Source organism: Heterodontus francisci, chromosome 38 (assembly GCF_036365525.1).
Source record: "Heterodontus francisci isolate sHetFra1 chromosome 38, sHetFra1.hap1, whole genome shotgun sequence".
Classification (NCBI taxonomy): Eukaryota; Metazoa; Chordata; class Chondrichthyes; order Heterodontiformes; family Heterodontidae; genus Heterodontus; species Heterodontus francisci.
In genome coordinates this window covers 38,096,442-38,118,694 of record NC_090408.1, presented here as the reverse complement: position 1 = coordinate 38,118,694, position 22,253 = coordinate 38,096,442, and the positions used below count along the sequence as shown (strand labels likewise).

The 22,253-nt window shown below is 45.4% G+C and overlaps 1 protein-coding gene across 1 annotated transcript in view; it reads right to left on the bottom strand.

The window, feature by feature from the left end:
• Nucleotides 1-14,136, bottom strand: part of itga11a (integrin, alpha 11a) — a 138,557-nt gene extending 124,421 nt beyond the window's left edge. The window contains exon 1 of the mRNA XM_068018134.1: nucleotides 13,912-14,136. Within this exon, the coding sequence (XP_067874235.1) occupies nucleotides 13,912-13,963 (52 nt within the window). The 5' untranslated portion in view covers nucleotides 13,964-14,136. The remainder of the gene's footprint in view (nucleotides 1-13,911) is intronic.
• Between the last annotated feature and the right edge of the window lie 8,117 nt (nucleotides 14,137-22,253).

Below are 22,253 nucleotides of genomic sequence, written 5' to 3'. Positions count from 1 at the left end.
TTGACCAAGTTTTTGATCACCTGACCTAATATTTCCGTTCCGAAGAAGGGTCACTGACCCAAAACATTGACTCTGCTTCTCTCTTTCCACAGCTGCTGCCAGACCTGCTGAGTGTTTCCAGCATTTCTTATTTTTATTTCTAATATTTCCTCATGTCGCTCAGTGTCATATTTTGCTTTACAATGCTCCTGTGAAGCGCCTTGGGACGTTTTATTATGTTAAAGGCGCTATATAAATATAAGTTGTTGTTGTGATAATACAACTAACAGTTATTTCCGACCAACTGTTTTGAGTATTGATAAAGAATGAAAAATCACAACTAAAGATAACAAGTTGGGGCCTTCTCAAAATGTTTCTTGGTGAAACTAAAACAATAACAATTTACAGATTACCAACAGGAAAAGCAGACCAAAATGAATATCGTGAGCAGGGCCAGGGTCATACTTCTGTGTGTTTTATTGGGATGGCTAAGAAAGGAAGGGAAGAAGATAACTGAAGATTTACAGGCTGTTTGTAGTAATCCAAGAGCTTAATGGGATGTGAGCTTGTTGAGCTGGCGTGCTTTGGCTTTTACATGAGGAAATCCTGTGCTCCAGTATCTATCTGTCTACTGGCTTCTTGCCTCTTCTCCAATTGTCACTTCCATTAAGAAGATGTCATTTTAATTAAAAAGAAAAAATGCCTCATGTGAAGTTAAACAGCTTTTCCCTTCAAGATTCATGGGGTGCAGATGATCCAACTTGACAGAGTTAAGGAAAAGTATTTGCTGTAAAATTTTTTGGAGAGGCAGCCAATGTGGTGGGTTAACTGAAGTAGTGGCTAGGTGCTGGACCTTCGCCAGATAGACAGCACTCCGATCCAAATCTAAACTAGAAAAACAAATCACCATTCCACACTGCAATCTGCTGCCAGCCTCACTGAATTGCACAGTGCTATCCTTTTACTAAAGCTAATCAATCACTCATTTCTTTGATTCTTCCATTGCTTCAGCTCTCCTTTCCCTCATTCTATGAATTTATAATTTCCTTTCTTTGCTCATTCTAAATTTACTTTTGCCCACTTCCTGCTCACACTGACTGCATTTAAATAAGGCCCAGGCGGTTAAAATTGCCTCAAGGAAACACTTGTTTCTGCTTGCATGGGATAAATTGACTCGCTGGGACAGTTTCTCATCAAAACTCGCCCCAAGGTAAAGTCCATTCCACGGTGTCGGCATCAAGCACTCCCACATCTGGTTAGGTTAGCATGTTTAGTTGCAGAGCAAAGTGTTCTCTATATTCTGCCCCAATACTGCCCTTTAGCCTTAATCTCAGAAAGTGCACCAAGAAAGACCTCGCATAAAAGCCATTCCGTGGCTTCTCAGAATGAGATTGTCAATTGTACATTAATTGTGTTTAATTGAATGCAGGTGGTGAGCATTAACTGGGGATTCACTTGAGTTCCTATAAATAGAAACAGACTGAAACTGTGGTGGTTAGGTTAGGAGGTGCATGTTTGCAATATGTATCTCTGTAAATACAAGCCTATAAAAGTCTGTAAAGATTGGCTCCAGGTCGACCCTTCACCACTTGGCTTTCTGGAACAGAACATTACATGTGGGCAGCTGTTGGCAGATGCCCCCTCAGAGGTTTTCCAGCCAGCTTGAGGAGGTCTTTATCCCGTCACTGAATCCATCTTCCAGATATCAAAGGCCAATGTCTCATGTATTATAACACCTACCCTCCCAAATAGGAAAAGCACTGATATTTTTGGGATTACACAACTATGATGTGGGCATGTACCATTGAACATATATCAACCCCATCAATACTAAGGAGACTGAGTGGGAACATTAACTGATTGACTCAATTTTCTACCCAAATAAAGCATGAATCTCCCTGTCAAATAATATCCAAAGAATTTCAAACAGCAGCAAATAAAAGCTAAAAAAGGAGGAATTAAATCAAAGCTGCAACTCTCAAATGACACATCAAAAACCTTTAATCACCATCACACCCCCGGTACCTAAAACACTTTCCAATCAGGTTTGTGCTAGTTCATTGGCACTGAGCAGGAAATTGTTAGTCCTGTTGACAACTTATTATCAAGTGCTCAGCTGGCTAAATAACAGGCAATTTCTGTTGTAAACAGTGTGACATGTCTGGTCACTGGCCAGAACTGGTCCTAAGTGTTGCTCACCTCCCATACACACACTCACACTCTCACACACACAAACTCACACACTGGGATTTTAGTTTTATTTTGCTTCTTCAATTGTCAAAATCAGATTGCCAGACAACTCTGCAGCTGAACCAGATGGATTGGCCACTTCCAGAAACACTCCATTGCAGCAGCTAGGGGCACAAGAACAGATAACTAAAGACTAGACACTGACCCATGGCACTGTTCCCAGGATGATAAGACACCTTCAAGAGAGGAGGATCGGGTAAAGAAAGAAAGACTTGCATTTATATAGCGCCTTTTATGACTTCAAGACATCCCAAAGTGCTTGACAGCCTATTAAATACTTTTGAAGTGTAGTCACTGTTGTAATATAGGCAACACGGCAGACAATTTGCACACAGCAAGCTCCCACAAACAGCAATGCTATGATGATCAGATCATCTGTTTTAGTGATGTTAATTGAGGGATAGATATTGGCCAGGACACCAGGGAGAACTCCTCAGCTCTTCTTTGAAAAAATGCTATGGGATCTTTTATAGCCATCCAAGAGAGCTTTAATTTTTTTAAGTCTCATCCAAAAGATGGCACCTGCAACAGTGTAACGTTCCCTCACTACTGCACAGGGAGCATCGGTCTAGACTTTTGCTCAAATTACTGGAATGGGATTTGAACCCAAGAACTGCCGAAATAAAGGGGTTTTGTAATGCTTAAATGTAATAACATTGGTTCATGGGGATTAAACCACAATGAATGAGAGCGAGAGACCAGGGAAATATCAGAATGATAAAAGCAAAATACTGCTGATGCTGGAAATCTGAAATAAAAACAAGAAATGCTGGAACCACTCAGCAGGTCTGGCAGCATCTGTGGAAAGAGAAACAGAGTTAACGTTTCGGGTCAGTGACCCTTCTTCGGAACTGACGAATATTAAAAATGTCACAGGTTATAAGCAAGTGAGGTGGGGGTGGGGCAAGAGATAACAAAGGAGAAGGTGCAGATTGGATTTTACAACATTTTTTTTGCATTTATTTCATTTCATCTTAGTTTGTTCAGTTTGCTTACCCACGTTTTTTTTTCATGTTTGCACTTGCTGCTGTTCAATATTCAGTCCGTTAACACCTAATCTGTACTAATGCTTTGTCTTTCAACACACCATTAACATATTGTTTGCCTTTGCTCCGTGACCTTTTGGTCAGCTATGTGGCCTGGTCCAATCTGCACCTTCTCCTTTGTTATCTCTTGCCCCACCCCCACCTCACTTGCTTATAACCTGTGACACTTTTAATATTTGTCAGTTCTGAAGAAGGGTCACTGACCCGAAACGTTAACTCTGCTTCTCTTTCCACAAATGCTGCCAGACCTGCTGAGTGGTTCCAGCATTTCTTGTTTTTATTTCAAATATCAGAATGATGTTTGTTCAGTCAGCGTGCAGCCTGTCTCCGGGGAGGTTTGGTTCAGGGTGTAGTTGAGCAGTTATGTATCTTGCTTGGAGCGATTCTCATGTTGGTTAAAACACTATCTCCGAGAGCGAATCTGAACAAGCTGCTACTAAACAGCAAAAGAGTGAATTTTTCTGAGACTGTTGCCGGGATAAGGAAGCTGGATTGAGCAGCTAAAGAGCCAGTTCTATGACACTGGTCTCCCAGTTGCCAAGTTACAAACAGCAGGAGTATGAAAATGGTTGAGCATTTTATCAAAAGCGGTGTGGATTTATCCAGCAAAAATAAGATTTGAAGTAAGTCAATACTGGCTAAAAAAGTAGAGTGCTATCACCATGCTGTACCAGCAAATAAAAGATTGTATTTTAAAATAGGGTGGGCTGAAATTTCTTGAGGCCCAAAAGAAAAGAAAGAAGAAATAAATTGTTAACAGACAAATTTTATCTCTTACGAACACTCTCCTGTATTTTTTGGATTTTATAAACAAACTTTCCACCATAGCAGACAAAACTACTGCCTCATTGGGTAAATCATTGAAGGCAACACTGTAGAATAAATAAACCAGTGCCATTACAAACAGAAACACCAAAAGAACAATAACTTGCATTAATATAGCATCTTTCATGTACTAAAGTGTCCCAAAGTGCTTCACAGGAGCATCACAAAATTTAACACCGAGCCACATAAAGAGATGTTAGGACTGGTGACCAAAAGCTTTGCCAAAGAAGTAGGTTTTAAGGAGTGACTTAAAGAAGGAGAAAGAGATGGAAAGGCGGAGAGGTCGAGGGAGGGAATTCCAGAGCTTAGGACCAAGGCAGCTGAAGACACAGCCACAAATGGTGGAGAAATAGAAATCAGGGATGCTCAAGAGGCTAGAATTAGAGGAGCACAAAGATCTAGGAGGATTGTGGGGCTGGAGGAGGTTGCAGAGCTAGGGAGGGGCAAAATCTTGGAGGGATTTGAACTCAAGTTTGAACACTGAGGTGTTGCCAGTACCGGGACCCAACGTAGGTCAGCGACCATCGGAATGATGGCTGAATGGAACTTGGTACAAGTTAGAACACAGGCAGCAGAGCTTTGGATGAAACTGTCTCAAGCAGCCACAGATAGCGCTGCTGGTTGTTGGTCTGCTATTTTGATTTAGTGTTTGGACAGAGCTATCTTGATCCTCTTCTTGAGCCGCTGCAGTCCGTGTGGTGAAGGTGTTCCCAGTGTGGAGGGAGTTCCAGGATTTTGACCCAGTGATGCTTTTTCTCTCATCAGTTATTGTGCGAGTCTCATGATTCGAGAGACGTTTATCAGATGTCTCTGTTGGGCCAGGGGAACATTAGACTACTTCCGAACTATTAGTTTAAAATGACCAAGGATGTCAAATTCTTTTGTTATTATGTGGAATTCCTGGCTTTCTTCCAGTGTTTTCAGGAAACTGCATTTTGCGATTCCAGCCTTTTTTCCCCATGAAAATCGCAAACTAATGGCCTTGCTGATTTACCTCTTTACACCTTCCACTCTGTTCACACATCCCTGGGCACACCACTGGATTCCACAGCCTACAACAGCCTTGAGTCACAACTGATCTTGGGTATTTTCAACCACTGTTACTTTCCGATCTGGTTATCTTCACTTACAACACCCACAACTCTCGACTTGTTTTGTATCAGGATTCGGGTTGGCTCTTGAGGAAGGAGAGCAATTTGCTGTCGAAATGGCACATCAGGTCTTTCAGATGAGATGTGAAACTGAGGCCCTGTCTGCCCGCTGGGTGGATGCAAAAGATTCCACGGCTACATTTTTTTAAGAGATCAGGCAAGTTCTCCCTTGTGTCCTGCCCAACATTTATTCCTCAACCAATATCAATAAAACAGATCATCTGGTAATTATCTCATTGCTGTCTGTGGAAGCTTGCTTTGTGCAAAGTGTCTGCCGTGTTTCCTACATTACAACAGTGACTACAGTTCAAAAGTACTTATGTGGTTGTGAAGCATTTTGGGATGTCCTGTGGTCGTGAAAGGTGCTATATAAATGCAAGTCTTTCCTTTTTTCAGATGATTCAAATGGTTGGGGAGGTGTTGCTGCTTTTCTCAGTGATAGTGCTTAATACTGGGAACCCCCACTCCTCCACTTCTCCAATCGAACAGGACTGTTCAGAGACCAGTCAATACCAAATGTGACTTTTCACAGAATCACAGAATCGTTATAGTGCAGTAGGAGGCCATTCGGCCCATCGTGTCCGCACTGGCTCTCCGAAAGAGCAATTCCCTCAGTACCATTCCCCTGTCTTCTCCCCATAACCTTGCACATTCTTCCTTTTCATATAACTTTCTAATCCCCTCTTGAATGTTTCAATTGGACCTGCCTCCTCCACGTTCACAGGCAGCGTATTCCAGATCTTAACCACTCGCTGCGTGAAAAAGTTTTTCGTGTCACTTTTGCTTCTCTTATCAAATACTTTAAATCTGTGCCCTCTCGTTCTCGATCCTTTCACGAGTGGGAACAGTTTCTCTCTATCTACTCTGTCCAGACCCCTCATGATTTTGAATACCTCTATCAAATCACCTCTCAGCCTTCTCTTCTCCAAGGAAAACAATCCTAACTTCTCCAATCTATCTTCATTACTGAAGTTCCTGATCCCTGGTACCATTCTCGTGAATCTTTTCTGTACTCTCTCCAATGTCCTCACGTCTTTCCTAAAGTGCGGTACCCAGAACTGGGAGCAATACTCCAGCTGAGGCTGAACTAGTGTCTTATACAAGTTCAACATAACTTCCTTGCTCTTGTACTCTATGCCCTCTTTTAATAAAGCCCATGATACTGTATGCTTTATTAACCGCGCTCTCAACCTGTCCTGCCACCTTCAATGACTTATGGACATATACACCCAGGTTCCTCTGCTTCTGCACCCACTTTAGAGTTGTACCCTTTATTCTATATTGTCTCTCCATGTTCTTCCTACCAAAATTAATCACTTCACATTTCTCTGCACTGAGAAATTTAATTTGCTTAGAAAAAAGGCCAACTTAAGCAGGTCTCAATGCCTCCCAGGCTGATATGATCTTTTGAACTAATTATGAATGAAGTTAATCAGGATGAGATTTACTAGACCTTCCACAGCTCAATTAATGTAGATCCCAGAAACCACAATCCTGCAAACATCACATCGTCACAGCCCTTTCTCATTAAACGGGTTAGTTTTGAGTTTCCTGCATAGCCACTCGACATCTTGTTCCAACTCACTCTCAGCATGTGTGACATTATTAAATGTTTCTGGGCAAGAAATTTATCCAATTTCTTTTGTTAAATCAATACATTTTCCAAAAAAAAAGGCGCTTCTGGGCACAATGTGGATAGAGGCGTTTGCGGGTTTGGACAGAAGTAACTGTGCAGTCACCAGGTCATGACCAGCTCATTCAACAGTGTGAGGAACGGGCTCGCAAATGGGATGGATAAACCTTTACTCTTCCGCAGACCTGGAAATTACTGGGAGGAAGTGGGATATTCCAGGACTGTATGGGTGATTTCATTATCTGGGAAAAGCGGGTGTACTTGGAGTGGGGACAGGTTGTGGGTTCATGTTCTGTCATGTGTGACCATATCACATGGCTCACATATAAAGAAATACTTGGGTTTATAAAGTACCATATCGCAATGAGGAAATCTCTCAAAGTGCTTCTCAAAGTACTTTTGGAAAATGGTGACTGTTACAAGGCTACATAAACATGACAGGTAAACATTTTACATCTGGTCGTTTCCCCTGAATGGCACAGACTTAATGGGCACAAGTGTACCACAGGCACAAGTCTGCCGTCCCCGGGTTACACCACTGCTCACTACTGGTCACTGTCAGGAACAGACGGGTCTCTACATGGAGGTCCTGGCTCATCATTATCCCAAAAGCAGATGCATTTTAATGTCAATGAAGAAGCATTGGACCTTGCAGGATGTCCGGCTTGTAGTCATACTGCAGTGGGTGTGAAGTTGAAGGAAAAGGAACAAAGACTTGCATTTATATAGCACCTTCCATGACCTCATGACAGCCCAAAGCATTTTACAGCCAATGAATTACTTTTGAAATGCAGTCGCTGTTCTAATGGAAACGCAGCAGCCAATTTGTGCACAGTAAGATTCTACAAACAGCAACGTGATAATGACCAGATAATCTGTTTTTCTGATGTTGACTGAGGGATAAATGACCAGGACACTGGGCAGATCTCCCCTGCTCTTCTTCAAAATAGTGCCATGGGATCTTTAACACCTGACAGGGCAGACAAGTTTGACATCTCATCCAAAAGGCAGCACATCCAACAGTGCAGTACACCTTTGATACTGCACTGGAGTGTTAGCCTTGATTTTTGTGCTCAAGTTTCTGGAGTGGGATTTAAATCTATGAGCTTCTGACTCAGAGGCAAGAATGCTACCCACTGAGCCACAGTTAACAATGTAAGCGAATGTGAGACTGCCTCGGGTGGAATAGGGGGAGGGGGTGCCCACAAAACTTGCCAATATTCCCTTTGAGTGACTGGAGTTTATACCACAGAGTACACATGAGGTGCCAAACCCCAACTGTTTCACAAGGATATAAAATGACTGTAAATAATTTGTTTGGAATTTAACAAAAAAAAACAAATAGTTTGGCTTCACTTTTAACTGGCCCTGCAGAGGGGGACACCAGGCAGTTGGGGAGGGGTAGTTAAAATAAGGTGAGCCACTTACCCCCACTGATCCTGCTGCCTTCCTGCTATAACCCAAGATTAACCAGCTCATATGAACAGGCGAGCAGGACACTCGCAGGAAGGAAGCAGAGTCTGACTTTAAATATGCAGATTGAGTCCAATGATGTCTTCAGGTTGCGGTTCACAATTTCAACCTGAGATGTGAGTGGCGGAGGTGGAGGGGGTGGTGGGCAGTGTCGGCACCCCCGTCAAGCAAACCTATTGGGAATAAGAAGAGGCCGGGAAGGTGGGTTTCAAATTTATATTTCCGGTTTCCTTTTGGGCCAGAGGAGCAGGCCTGTGCCCCGCTTTCACCACCCCCCTCCCGATTGTGGCCAGTTCTCCCCTAGCCTTCTCAACCATGATCACTCCACCAGGCTTCTCTCCCACTCCTGCACCCGATCCCGTCCAACATCCTTCTCCCCTTCTCAACCTTTCCACAGGCAACCATGTAGACAGCAGCAATAATTTATATTTATATAGTGCCATTAATGTAATAAAATATGCCAATGCACTTCACAGAAGAGTTATAAAACAAAGTATGACACCGAGTCATAAAAGGAGATATTTGGTCAGATGACCAAAAGCTTAATCAAAGAGGTGGATTTTAAGGAGTGTCTTAAAAGAGGAAAGTGAGGTAGAGAGGCAGAGAGGTGTAGGGAGAGATCTCCAGAGCTTGGGGCCTAGGCAGCTGAAGGCGCGATCACCAATAGTGGAGTGATTAAAATCACGATGCTCAAGAGGCCAGAATTAGAGGATTGCAGAGATCTTGGAGGGTTGTGGGGCTGGAGGAGATTACAGAGATAGGGAGAGTTGAGGCCATGGAGAAATTTGAAAACAAGGATGAGAATTTTATAATCAAGTTGGTGCTTGACCGGGAACCAATGTAGGTCAGCAAGCACAGGGGTGATAGGGGAACGGGACTTGTTACAAGTTAAGACACAGGCAGCAGAGTTTTGGATGACCACAAGGTTATGGAGGGTTGAATGTGGGAGACCAGCGAGGAGTCTAGAGGTAACAGAGGCATGGATGACAGTTTCAGTAACAGATGAGCTGAGACAGGGGTGAGGTTGGGTGATGTTACAGAAGTGGAAATAGCTGGTCTTAGTGATGGCGCGAATATGTGGTCAGAAGCTTATCTCGGGGTCAAATATGAGACCAAGGTTGCGAGCACACGTAGACAGGGCAATTAATGCTCACCATTTGCTACCAGCATAGAAATTGATTTCTCGAATATTTATATTCACAAGGGAATTAGATAAATACTTGAAAGGAAAAGAATTACAGGGCTATGGGGAAAGGACAGGAGAGTGGGATTAATTGGATAGCTCTACCAAAGGGCCGGCACAGGCACGATGGGCCGAATGGACATATTCCATCCTGTAATATTCTAATTACAAAGCCACCTCATACAACAGATTATGCACATCGCCTATTACGGGAAATTCAGTAAACTCTTTGTTGTTGATGGGGAGCATTTGAAATCCTCCGAAATATCCCATAATTTAAGCAGTAAATTGAATTAAACACGACAAAAGAAAGTGTCAGCAACTCTTTTTGCAATAAAAGAGGTCAAAGAGCGAAGGGCACTGGCAATTTCTGCCTATGAGCTTCCAGGGTCAATCTCAGGGCTGCCGAACCACTGTTAGTACAATTGTGAATGTGCATCAATTATGAACACTTGATAAGGTGGGTGAGGTGGTGGTGATTCAAATACATTAAAATAAACTTAAATGTCAGCACTGTTCTGTGTAATTTTTAATGACACAGAAGGTTTGGTCCAGCCTGTGGTGGCTTTATCGCCCAAAGCTTACAGTGGTTGCATCACATTATCACCAATATGCTCACAATGCAGGTATGAAATGGCAACACATCCTGTGGACTAGTGTGCACTACCACAACAACCAGTTGCTACAGCAGCTTGGCTACAAAAACAACAACTCACGGCGTCTCTTGGCAGCTTCACGTGCGGCACTTGTGGCAGAACCTGCCTCTGAAGGATTGGCCTTCACAGCCATCAGCAAACGTGCACCAAGAGAAGACACCCCACCTAAATGGATTGTTTGCTGCAAGTCCATCATCTTTCGTAGATGGAAGGATGCCAACCATACCATTCACTATGAACGGTGTGGATTGTGGGTGCTGACACTGGCCAATCTAAGACAATGGAAACCTATTCGTAATACAAGAATGTGACGCATGATATTGTCAAAACAGAGACCCAAAGCAGGGCAACTGTGGATCGGAATGCACAAAGTTCTGCAACACACATTGAGGAGGTGCCAATGATGATTTTTGTTCTCGGTGGCAAACTGCTAAGTAATTAAATGGATCTTGTTCTTAGCAATTTGACACAAAGGAGCTGTGCTAAATTCCTGTTCCTTTGTGGGAAGTGACCTGAGGGCTTTAAAACCAATCTGTAAATGCTTTCAGATGTAATGCATCAGTTCAGTAATTCAAAAGTACAGGAGCGTAAACGGGTTCCCCATCTTTCAGCAGCTGCTGGTTAGAGGGCAGAGTGATGTGCTGCTGACAGACCTGGGCCATTCATGACTCCCTGAAGCCCCTTCCTCACATGGGAGGATGGAGCTTTCGGCACAAGTTCAAGGGACAAATTTGGTGCAGCTACAGGTCCCTGGCGGACGATTCAAGTCTGTTTCAGAGCGGCTGCAATTAAACTGCAGTGGGTACATAGCTCAAGTCATGGGTTGTTACCGGGAGAATGTAAGGGGAGAGCTTTAAAGAAGTGTCTTTTCTCAGAGGTTGTAAGAGCACGGAGCACTTTGCCATAGAGGGTCATTGAGGCAGAGACCACTGTATCGTTTAAAAGAAAATCAGATAAACATTTGAAGCTAAGGAAGATGCCGGGGGAGCCTGGGGCAGTGGGATTAGTTTTGGACTGTTTTAGTAAAGAGCCAGCACAGACATGATGGGCTGAATAACCTCCTCCAGTGTTGTAAAATTCTATGGAAAATACATCCTGTCTCTTCCCTAAATATGGTGCAGACAACCTCACACCCACATTACACCATATAGTCTGCATCAATATGAAGTCAAAACTGGCCTGCTATTCATGCAAAATGTGTCATATAACTGGGCTAAAAATCTTCCTGATCTCCATGGCTTCAAGCTCCTTCCCTAACACATTCCTTGAGTGATTGAGGAATCTGATTCACAATCGATGATGCACACGGGTAAACAGGGACCAAGATGACTGTCTCATCTCAAAGACATTTCCTTCAAACTAAGAGCACTGCTACACTGCAGGTGCAAGAAGACGTTTTAGGGCTGAGAAGTCAGTAGAATTGCCTCTAAAGTTGCGGGTTAGCCCATTGCCTTTAACTCCAGTCCTTCCTGTGGGGTATTTGGTGAAGGGACAGTTGGATTGAAGCCTGCAGTGAATGTCGATGCCTCAATGAATCAAGTTAGCAGGTTAATAGCTGAGGAAGGTGAGCCAGATAATCAGACAATCTGTTTTAGTGATGTTGGTTGAGGGTTACATATTGGCCTGAACACTGGGAGAACTGCTGGCTCCAGGCTTCACTCAGCCCAGAGATGAAGCAGTTCCATACTTTCGTGAAAACCCAAATATAAATAGAAGCCTGCTTACATAGTTCAAGAGATAGCTGGCAGTAGTCTCCGCTTTGTCTTATTCCTGAAAGTTAGGTTTAATGACATATCGATTCCTTCATTCCTGCTCCCTCCATCCCAGCAACCACTGATCCCAGCACTTTTAAATATGACGTCACACCAGACTGGGGTTCTGCTGCAACAGCTGCTTTCCTAGCAATGAGAGGCCAGCTATTGGAGATAGTCTCGCATCTCCTGGGGTCAGAGCTCTCACAGTCAGATCACAGACCAAGTTAGACTGGTACCCAAGGCTTAGTAGGTAGCACTCTTGCCTCTGAGTCAGAAGATGTGGGTTCAAGTTCCACTCCAGGGACTTGAGCACATAATCCAGGTTGACACTGCAGCATAGTACAAAGGGAGTGCCACACTGTCAGAGGTTCCCTTTTTCAGATGAAGCCTTAAACTGAGGCCCCATCTGCTCTCTCAGGTGGATGCAAAAGATCCCACTGCACCATTTTGAAGAACAACAGCGTTCTCCCTGGTGTTCTGGCCAATGCTTATCGCTCAACCAACACCTAAACAGCAGATGATCTGATCATTACCACATTGCTGTTTCTGGGAGCTTGCTGTGCCCGAATTGGTTATTGCGTTTCCTTCATTACAACAGTGACTTCACTTCAAAAAAATGTACTTAATTGGCTGTAAAGTGCTTTGGGACATCCTGGTGTTGTATCACGTGCTCTATAAAATCTTTCTTTTACTGCACTTGGATGCACAAATCCAGAACTACTTCGAATCAGCATATGTAGGGTGCCCACTTGTCTTAATCTTCTTCTAAGACTTTAAATGCAAATCTTTCTTTTTTCTCTCCCTTTTACCTCTGGTGCCTTGACAATTCTGTTGAACAATGCCAACTTTCTCCCTTCCCTCCGATGTGTGTGACTCAAGGTGTATCAGGGTGTACAGGAGCCACCATTTCCTCTGGCACCTCATGGACACTTTTCACCCATGCACCTCGACAATGCCATCACCCATGAGTCAGGTCCGCCCCTCGCCATCAGATCTGCAATTTTCAATTGGATTGCAACCAGGAGTCCGAACTCTGGCTGATTTACTCAGCTTAGCCCAGGGAGGCTGAGATCAGGTAGCTCGGCACAGATCAGTGATCAACTTGGGATCTTCCTCACTTGTATCATTCAATCCAGTTTCTAAAATAACTATTATAAAAATACACGGTCCTGTTTCTTTGTTGTGCTGCGGAGGTCATTTCTAATCACACAACCTCAATGCAAAGCCTCGAACGTCCTGCCCCATCACTCAAGGTCCCATTGCTGTCAAATCAAAGAGTACAGCTAGTCTGCTATTTACAGAGTCCCACTCACTGCTTATGTAGCAACAGGAAATTAAAGTAAAGAAGAACAGTACACAAGTTCTGTACGTTGGTCTTATAAATTGAGAGCCTTTAAAAACCAAAAAACAAAAGCAAGGGACTGTTCCTTTAAAAAATGGTCCAAACAAACCCAACGCTATAATAATATAATCCAACCTCCTGGAAAAGTCTTCCAGTAGCCACATATGCAAATGCCTTTATAGTGACAGGAGACGCACCACTTTTACTGGTACTCCCTAAAGTACGTGCTGCATACACCGTGAGGAATAAAAATACTTACTCCAGTTCAGAACTACTTAATAAACGAAGTACTGTCAAGAAATAAAGACAGAGAAAGGGAGAGAGACACATATGCAAAGATTTCACATTGACCGACTTCTGAAAAGTTCTTCCTGTTGATTTATACTTGTTCTATTTTTCCACTTTTATTTATAAGTTGGCTGAGTTCGTTGCAATTTCCCATAGGAAACTGGGCTAATCAGAACCTTGCGTCTCTCTCTCTCTATCACTAGTAAGTACACAGGTCCTTTCCTACAGCTGTGAAACAAACCTATTTGTGTGAAAAAGCACAGACCTTTGCAGGGAGACTGTCCACTGCCCTCTACCAACAACCTCCCCCAAACCTCTTCCCCTTTCTCACCTGGCAGCAAAGTAAAGATCCACACAACAAAGCCACTTCTGTACAGATCCATGTGTGTAGGAATGCTCACAGTCCAACTTGCTGAGTCCTGTGGTGTTGCTTTGTCACCGACCTACACTTGATGAGGGCTTTTTTCTCTCTGTCTCAGCCACTGTCAGTGTGGGAGGTAGGAGGGCTCTTGTAGGAGGACCTCTAGGATTAGGAGGTCTAGAGGCTGCAAGGAGGTTTGTAGATCAGGGAACGTGTTTCCTCCCCTTACCCTGGTCCCTCAAATCCAGCAGGAGCTCAGTAAATGCCTGCACTTGAAACAGCAGCAGACAGTAGCTGGAATTAACAAGGAATGAATCGAGCACTTATTGCCTGCCTGCTTGTGATGTCAACGAAATGGAGAGGAGGGGAAACCAGACACTGGCTGCGTGCTAACTCTCAGAAGGCATTAGCTTTACTCTGTGCACTTTACCTCAGTGTCACTCTTTAACATTACAGCTTGGAGGAAATTTTAAACAGCGACCATAAAAAGTTAAAGGAACACATTCTTTCAATGGCAACCCATTCCCTTTATTATAACCAACAAAAATGCACTGATAAAAGCTTTTAGCTGAATTCCTTTCAAAAAGTCTTCAGTAAAAATTACAATCTGCTTTTCTGGATAATTAAAGTAAATTCCCATTTTACTGCAGGCGGGATATGCAGAAAGAAATTTGATGCAAGCACATTAAGGATTCACACTGGAATAGCACGGGAGTATATTTGCTATCCCGATTCAAACCCTAATTTCTTTTAGATACTCCAAAACCCATGCGCCTTTCTCCCTTACCTGGTGTAAGGCTATCGACCTTGACCCAGCTGTTGACCACTCAAGTTGAGACCCCGGTAGAGGCCTACCTTCCCCCTGCCTCAAACACCCCCAGTTTCTCCTCAGCAGGTCTGGCAGCATCTGTGGAAAGAGAAGCAAAGTTAATGTTTCGGGTCAGTGACCCTTCTGTTCCGAAGAAGGGTCACTGACCCGAAACGTTAACTCTGCTTCTCTTTCCACAGATGCTGCCAGACCTGCTGAGTGGTTCCAGCATTTCTTGTTTTTATTTCAGATTTCCAGCATCTGCAGTATTTTGCTTTTATTATACCCCCAGTTTCTCCCCTCCTTTCTGTGGGGAACCACCTCAGCCTTACTTGGTATTTCTGGCAGATGTGCCAGGCCCAGACTGGAGATTTGTGGGGTACAAATGTATTTTACCAACTTACTGTGCCAATAGGACACTTACTTTTTGGTGAATTTTGCATTAGGATGTATTGCCCCCAGTTTCAGGTATAAGGCAGGTCAGAGGTGGGCCAAAGATCCCCTACCCAAGCAATGTTTCTTACCTCCAATTTCAAAAATAAGAGAAGGGAAGACTTGCATTTCTATGGCACCTTTCATGACCTCAGGATGTCCCAAAACACTTTACAACCCGTTAAGTACCTTTGACTGTTTGATCTTAAGTACGGTTATAATGTTAAGAAACGCAGAGATAATGGCCGGATAATCTGTTTTTAGTGATGTTGGTTGAGGGATAAGAACTCCGCTTCTCTTCAAAATAGTGCCATAATAGGTTCAAAATAGGTTGCACTCTCACCTCTGAGTCAGCATGTTGTGTGTTCACGTCCCAATCCTGAGACTTATGTGCAAAAATCTAAACTGACACTCAGTGCAGGACTGAGGGAGTGCTGCACTGTCAGATTTGCTGTCTTTTGGATTAGATGGTAAACCAAAGCCCTGTCGGCTGTCCGTTGAACATAAGCGATCCTGTGGCGAAAGAATTCTCCCCGGAGTCCTGGCCAACATTTATCCCCCAATCAACAACACTAAAGCAGATTATTTGGTCATTATCACATTGCAGTCTGTGGGATCTTGCTGTGCACAAATTGGCTGCTGCATTTCCCACATTACAACAGTGACTATACTTCCAGAATAGTTAATTGGTTGTAAATGGCATTGGGATGTCTTTCTGACAAGGCTTTCAGTTACGTCTCTTAACTCTGCCTGCTTGGTATAATTTCCTTCCCCCAGTGAAGCACTTTGGGACATTTTTTATGTTAAAGGTGCTAAATAAATACAAGCTGTTGTTGTAATCCTGTCTTTGGAGACATCAGTGTTATTAAACTCCAGGTTACAACCACTGTTTAATTATTCCATGAAATCCTATGAGAGGGTTTGAATTACTTGCTTCTTCCGCCCCAGTGCTGTGCTGATTATGATAAAATAATTTTATTTGATTTGTGTTTGAGAATATTTATCTTCTTTAATAAACTATCACATGAAATACAACTTGCATCTGGTGCCCTTTGCTCACAGTCCAAAGTCCAAACTATTCATTGAGGTATAACATTCACTGCAAGCTTTAATTCCAACTCTCCCTTCCTTGTGTGTGGGCTTTCATTCATGCATGGATTTCATTGCAATGATAGCAACTGAAGAGTTTGACAGAGGGAATGGCCAATTTTTTTTTATTTCCGAAATATACTTTATTCATAAAAATCTGTAAAAATTACATTCCCAAACAGTTAAAAACAGCATCAAGTCAAAAAATACAAACAGTGCAAGGGTGATCAGTTTCCTTCTGTACAATCATGAGTTGCCTCACAACCCTTCCATTTCAATGTCATGCCATATACATTTTTACATTTACAGCACACAAAATTTTCCCGATACAGTTCGAGGGGTTTCCCATGGATCCAACCCCTCAGTTCAGCTCGGTGGGGGGACCTTACACAGTGGTCTTTCCCCATTGAGCCTTTGCTGCGGCTGCCCCAAGCTTTAGTGCGTCCCTCAGCACGCAGTCCTGGACCTTGGAATGTGCCAGTCTGCAACATTCGGTGGTGGACAACTCTTTGCGCTGGAAGACCAGCAAGTTTCAGGCAGACCAAAGGGCGTCTTTCACCGAATTGATAGTCCTCCAGCAGCAGTTGATGTTTGTCTCGGTGTGCATCCCTGGGAACAGCCTGTAGAGCACAGACTCCTGTGTTACAGAGCTGCTTGGGATGAACCTCGACTAAAACCACTGCATCTCTTTCCACACCTGCTTTGCAAAGACACATTCCAGGAGGAGGTGGGCAACTGTCTCTTCCCCACCACAGCCATCGCGGGGGCATTGTGCGGAGGGGGCGAGACTTCAGGAGTGCATGAAGGATCTGACGGGGAGGGCCCTTCTCACCACCAGCCAAGCTACATCTTGGTGCTGGTTTGAAAGTTCTGGCAATGAGGCATTCCGCCAAATGACTTTGACGGTCTGCTCGGGGAACCATCCGACAGGATCCACCGTCTCCTTTTCCCATAGGGCCTTGAGGACGTTATGTGCAGACCACTGCCTGATGGATCGGTGGTCGAAGGTGTTTTCCCACAGAAACTGCTCCACGAAGGATAGGTGGTATGGCACGGTCCAACTGCATGGAGCGTTCCGCAGCAATGTGACCAGGCCCATCCTTCGCAACACCGGGGACAGATAGAACCTCAGCACATAGTGACACTTGGAGTTTGCGTACTGGAGATCTACACACAGCTTGATGCAGCCGCACACGAAGGTGGTCATCAGGATGAGGGCCACGTTGGGTACATTTTTGCCGCCCTTGTCCAGAGATTTGAACATCGTGTCCCTCCGGACCCGGTCCATTTTAGATCCCCAGATGAAGCGGAAAATGGCTCGGGTGACTGCCACAGCGCAGGAGTGGGGTATGGGCCAGACCTGTGCCACGTACAGCAACAACGTGAGCACCTCGCATCTGATGACCAGGTTCTTACCCAAATGGAGAGAGATCGCTGCCCCCACATGCCCAACTTTTGTCGTACCTTGGCTACTCGCTCCTCCCAGGTTTTGGTGCACGCCCCAGCCCTTCCGAACCATATCCCCAGCACCTTCAGGTAATCTGACCTGACGGTGAAGGGGACAAAGGATCGGTCAGCCCAGTTCCCAAAGAACATGGCCTCGCTCTTGCCGTGGTTAACTTTGGCTCCCGAGGCCAATTCGAACTGGTCGCAAATGCTCATCAGTCTGCGCACAGACAGCGGATCCGAGCAGAAGACGGCGACGTCATCCATGTACAGGGAGATTTTCACCTGAGTGCCTCCGCTGCCTGGGATTGTCACCCCTCTTATGCTCGCATCCTTCCTAATAGACTCAGCAAAGGGTTCAATACAGCAAACAAACAAGACCGGGGAGAGAGGACAGCCCTGTCTGACTCCAGATTGGATCGGGAAACTTTCTGATTCCCACCCATTGATTGAGACTGTGCTACTGATGTTTGTGTAGAGCAGTTTGATCCAATTGCAGATTCCCTCCCCAAACTCCATTTTGGAAAGCACGTCCATCATGTAGGTGTGCAATATCCTGTCAAAAGCCTTCTCCTGGTCCAGGCTGATGAGGCAGGTGTCCACCCTACTGTCCCGCACGTAGGCGATCGTATCCCTGAGTAGCGCGAGACTATCAGAGATCTTCCTGCCGGGTACAGTACAGGTCTGATCGGGGTGGATCACCAACTCCAGAGCAGACTTGACTCGACTGGCGATGACTTTGGACAGAATCTTGTAGTCAACATTAAACAGTGAGATGGGCCGCCAATTTCTGATTTCTGCCCTCTCCCCCTTCCGCTTGTAAATGAGGGTGATGATGCCTTTCCTCATGGATTCTGACATGCTGCCGGCCAGGAGCATACTCTCGTATACTTCCAGCAGGTCCGGGCCGACCCAGTCCAACAGGGCCGAGTACAACCCGACCGGTAAGCCATCGCTTCCGGGAGTTTTACTTGTCTCGAAAGACTCGACGGCCTTTATCAGCTCATCCAGAGTTAGCAGCTTGTCCAGTCTCTCCCTCATGCTGTCATCTAATACCTCTGTGATAGATGACAGGAAGGACTGGGAAGCTCTGCTGTCTGTGGGCTTCGCGTCATACAGCCCAGCATAAAAGGATTTGCTGATCCTTAGTATGTCGGACTGCGAAGACGTTACCGAGCCATCTTCTTCCTTCAGGCTGCTGATAACAGAGCTCTCTCTGTGTACCTTTTGGAAGAAGTAACGTGAGCACGTCTCATCCTGCTCAATGGAGCGGACTCTGGACTGGAAGATGATCTTGGAGGCCTCCTTGGCAAAGAGCGAGGCCTGCTGGCTCTTCACCTCTTGGAGGTCCTCCTTAACCTCGACCCTCATTGACTGCAACCGGAGCAGATTTTGCATACTTTTCTGGAGTCGGGACATTTCTCTCTGTCTCTCTCTCGCCCTCTGAACACCTTTGTGGATGAAGAACCTCTTGATGTTCTCCTTAATCGCTTCCCACCAGTGAACTGGAGACTCAAAGAGGGGTTTCACAGTCCTCCAACCTTTGTAATCCCTTTTGAGTTCCTCAACGTTCTCTGGGGTCAGCAGTGTAGCCTTGAGCTTCCACGTCCCTCTGCCAACCTGCTGGTCGTCCTGTAAGTGACAGTCGGCCAGTAAGAGGCAGTGGTCGGAGAAGAACACCTGCTTGACGTCGGTGGAGCCGACCGTGACAGCACGGGACACAAACAGGAAGTCAATCCTGGAACGGGCAGACCCGTCCGATCTTGACCATGTGTATCTGTGCTGCGCTGCGTTCTGTCTGCAGGTTTGCTGAAGACGTCGTGCAGTTTGGCATCTTTAACTGTTTCTGTTAGGAATCTGGACGTAGCGTCCAGTTTGCTGGCGTCACTGCCGGATCGTCCAGCCGCATCGATGATGCAGTTGAAATCACCGCCTAGGATGACCGGCCGGGACGTCGCCAGCAGCAGTGGGAGCTGCTGGAAGACGGTCAGCCGCTCGCTGCGTTGTACCGGGGCGTACCGGAAATGGCCAATTTATGAAGCAGCTTTTCACCTGGCTCAGAATAATGCTTGCTGTGCATTAAGGGAGCACTGATCATTTGTTGGCTTCACCATTTCATAGTCATATCTCCACTGACTGCTTCCTATCGCATGCAGGTTTCTACTGGGAGAGTGAGTGGGTGAATCTACCATAAGGAATGCACTTGAATTTCACTAACTGTTGCCATCTAATAACCTTCTTTATATTGCAATTTTGCAATATAGTTTGGTTATAGCATGGGGCCAGATTCAGCTACACAAGCCCAAGACAGAAACAGCAGCTAATTCCATGCTTAGGGGTCTTCTGCCTCTTTAAGTGCAGTGGATGGAGGTTTGTGGTAAAGGAACATCTTCCCATTTCCCCCTCAACAGGAGCCCATCTCAGCTGCATATGTAGCCCTGATCCAGGACGATGGGACAGAGCGACTGTAGGTTTGGAGAGGGAGGGGAAAGCACCATCTCAAACTGCTGCCCCATCCTCCCACCCCCTCCCAAAGTGGAAAATCCCACCCATGATCTCATCCCTAAGATATGGGCAGCGCTTTTGAGAGAGGGGGTAGAGCATGGAGCACCTGAAGGAGTTCAGCACAGCATCTGGCAATGCAATGCATATTTAACATAGCGGGCTGCATTTTATTGTCCCGCCACCAGGAGCAGTGGTGGGCACGGAACATGGCGGACATCCCCCACAGGGCTCGTGCCACTGTGCCACTGTGATTATGCGGCAGGCGGCCACTTTACATATTGACGGCAGCCGCTCCCCCCAATCATATGGCAGGGGCAGCCTTGGTTGAGGGAGCAGATGCTGGTGCCATTTTTAAAGGCCGCCAGCCCTGGAAACAGTACAACATAACGCAAAGTTCAACCTTCCGCCCACCCCCCTCCACTCCCAACCTAACAGAGTGCAGAGTTCACTCCTTCCCCACCTCGGTGGCGCTAGTTTTCCCTGGATGGGAAAGTGAAGGCACATGAGGCCGCATGCCGCACTGAAGATCGAGAACTGAAGGTAAGATCACTTTGGTTTGCATTTTTATTCGTGCAAGTATGTAATTCAAATATGCAAACTCGGGTCCCATCGCAGAGCAGCAGAGGGGCCGCCATGGAAATTCCCCGCCACCGGGAAGATCAGGCCCGGCAATCCCGTCACCGGGTCCCATGGCAGCTGCTGCCACTCCAATTCTCCGGCCTCACCCCACCTACCCCCTGCCACAGAACCCGAAGTCGGGCTGGGAACAAAATCCAGCCTGACATGTCTGCTTCCCCCAATACCATACTGAAGCTGTGGCTTGGTGGTAGCACTCTTGCCTACACGTCAGGAGATTGTGGAATCAAGGCCCACGCCAGGCACTTGAAAACAAAACCTTGGCAGTGGAAGCACTGCATTGCTGTCTTTCAGATGAGACATTAAACTATGCCCCCATCTGCCCTCTCAGGTGGATGTAAAAGATCCCATGGCATTGTTCAAAGAAGAGCAAGAGAGTTCTCCCTGGTGTCCTGGACGATATTTTTCCCTCAACGAGCACCATTAAAAATCAGATTAACCGGTGATTGTCACATTGCTGTTTGTGGGATCTTGCTATGCGCAGATTGGCTGTTGCATTCCTCCATTACAACAGTCGCAACACTTGCAAAAAAGTACATAATTGGTTGCATTGCACTTTGGGATGGCCTGAGGCTGTGAAAGGCACTACATGAATGCAAGTTATTTCTTTATCAACAAGGAATGGCCCAGCCTCGATCCCCAATGCATGCTGAGTTATCTCAGAATGGCAGTAGGGGGCGTAAGACTCAATCCTGGGGTTGAGGAGGGAAATCATAGAATTGTTACAGCACAGAAGGAGGCCATTCGGCCCATGCCGCTCTCCAAAAGATTAACTTACCTAGAGCCACTCCCCCGCCTTCTCCCCATAGCCCTGCACATTCTTCCTTTTCAGATAACAATCCAATTCTTTTGAATGCCTCGATTGAACCTGCCTGCATCACACTCTCTGACAGTGCATTCCAGATCCTAACCCCTCGCGTCGCCATTGCTTCTTTTGCCAATTACCCTCTCATTCCCAATCCTTCAACCAATGGGAACAGTTTCTCTCTATCTATTCTGTCCAGACACCTCATGATTTTGAATACCTCTATCAAATCACCTCTACACCCTCTCTTCTCCAAGTAAAACTGTCCCAACTTCTCCAATCTATCCACATAACTGAAGTTCCTCATCCCTGGAACCATTCTCGTGAGTCCTTTCTGCACTCTCTCTAATGTTTTCATATCTTTCCTAAAGTGTGGTGCCCAAAACTAGACACAATACTCCAGTTGAGGCCGAACCAGTGTTCTATACAGGTTTAATATAACTTACTTGCTTTTGTACTCTATGCCCCTGTCCAGCCACCTTCAATGATTTGTGTACATATACACCCAGTTCCCTTTGGTCCTGCACCCCCTTTAGAATTGCACCCTTTATTTTGTATTGTCTCTCTGCATTCTTCCTACCAAAATGAATC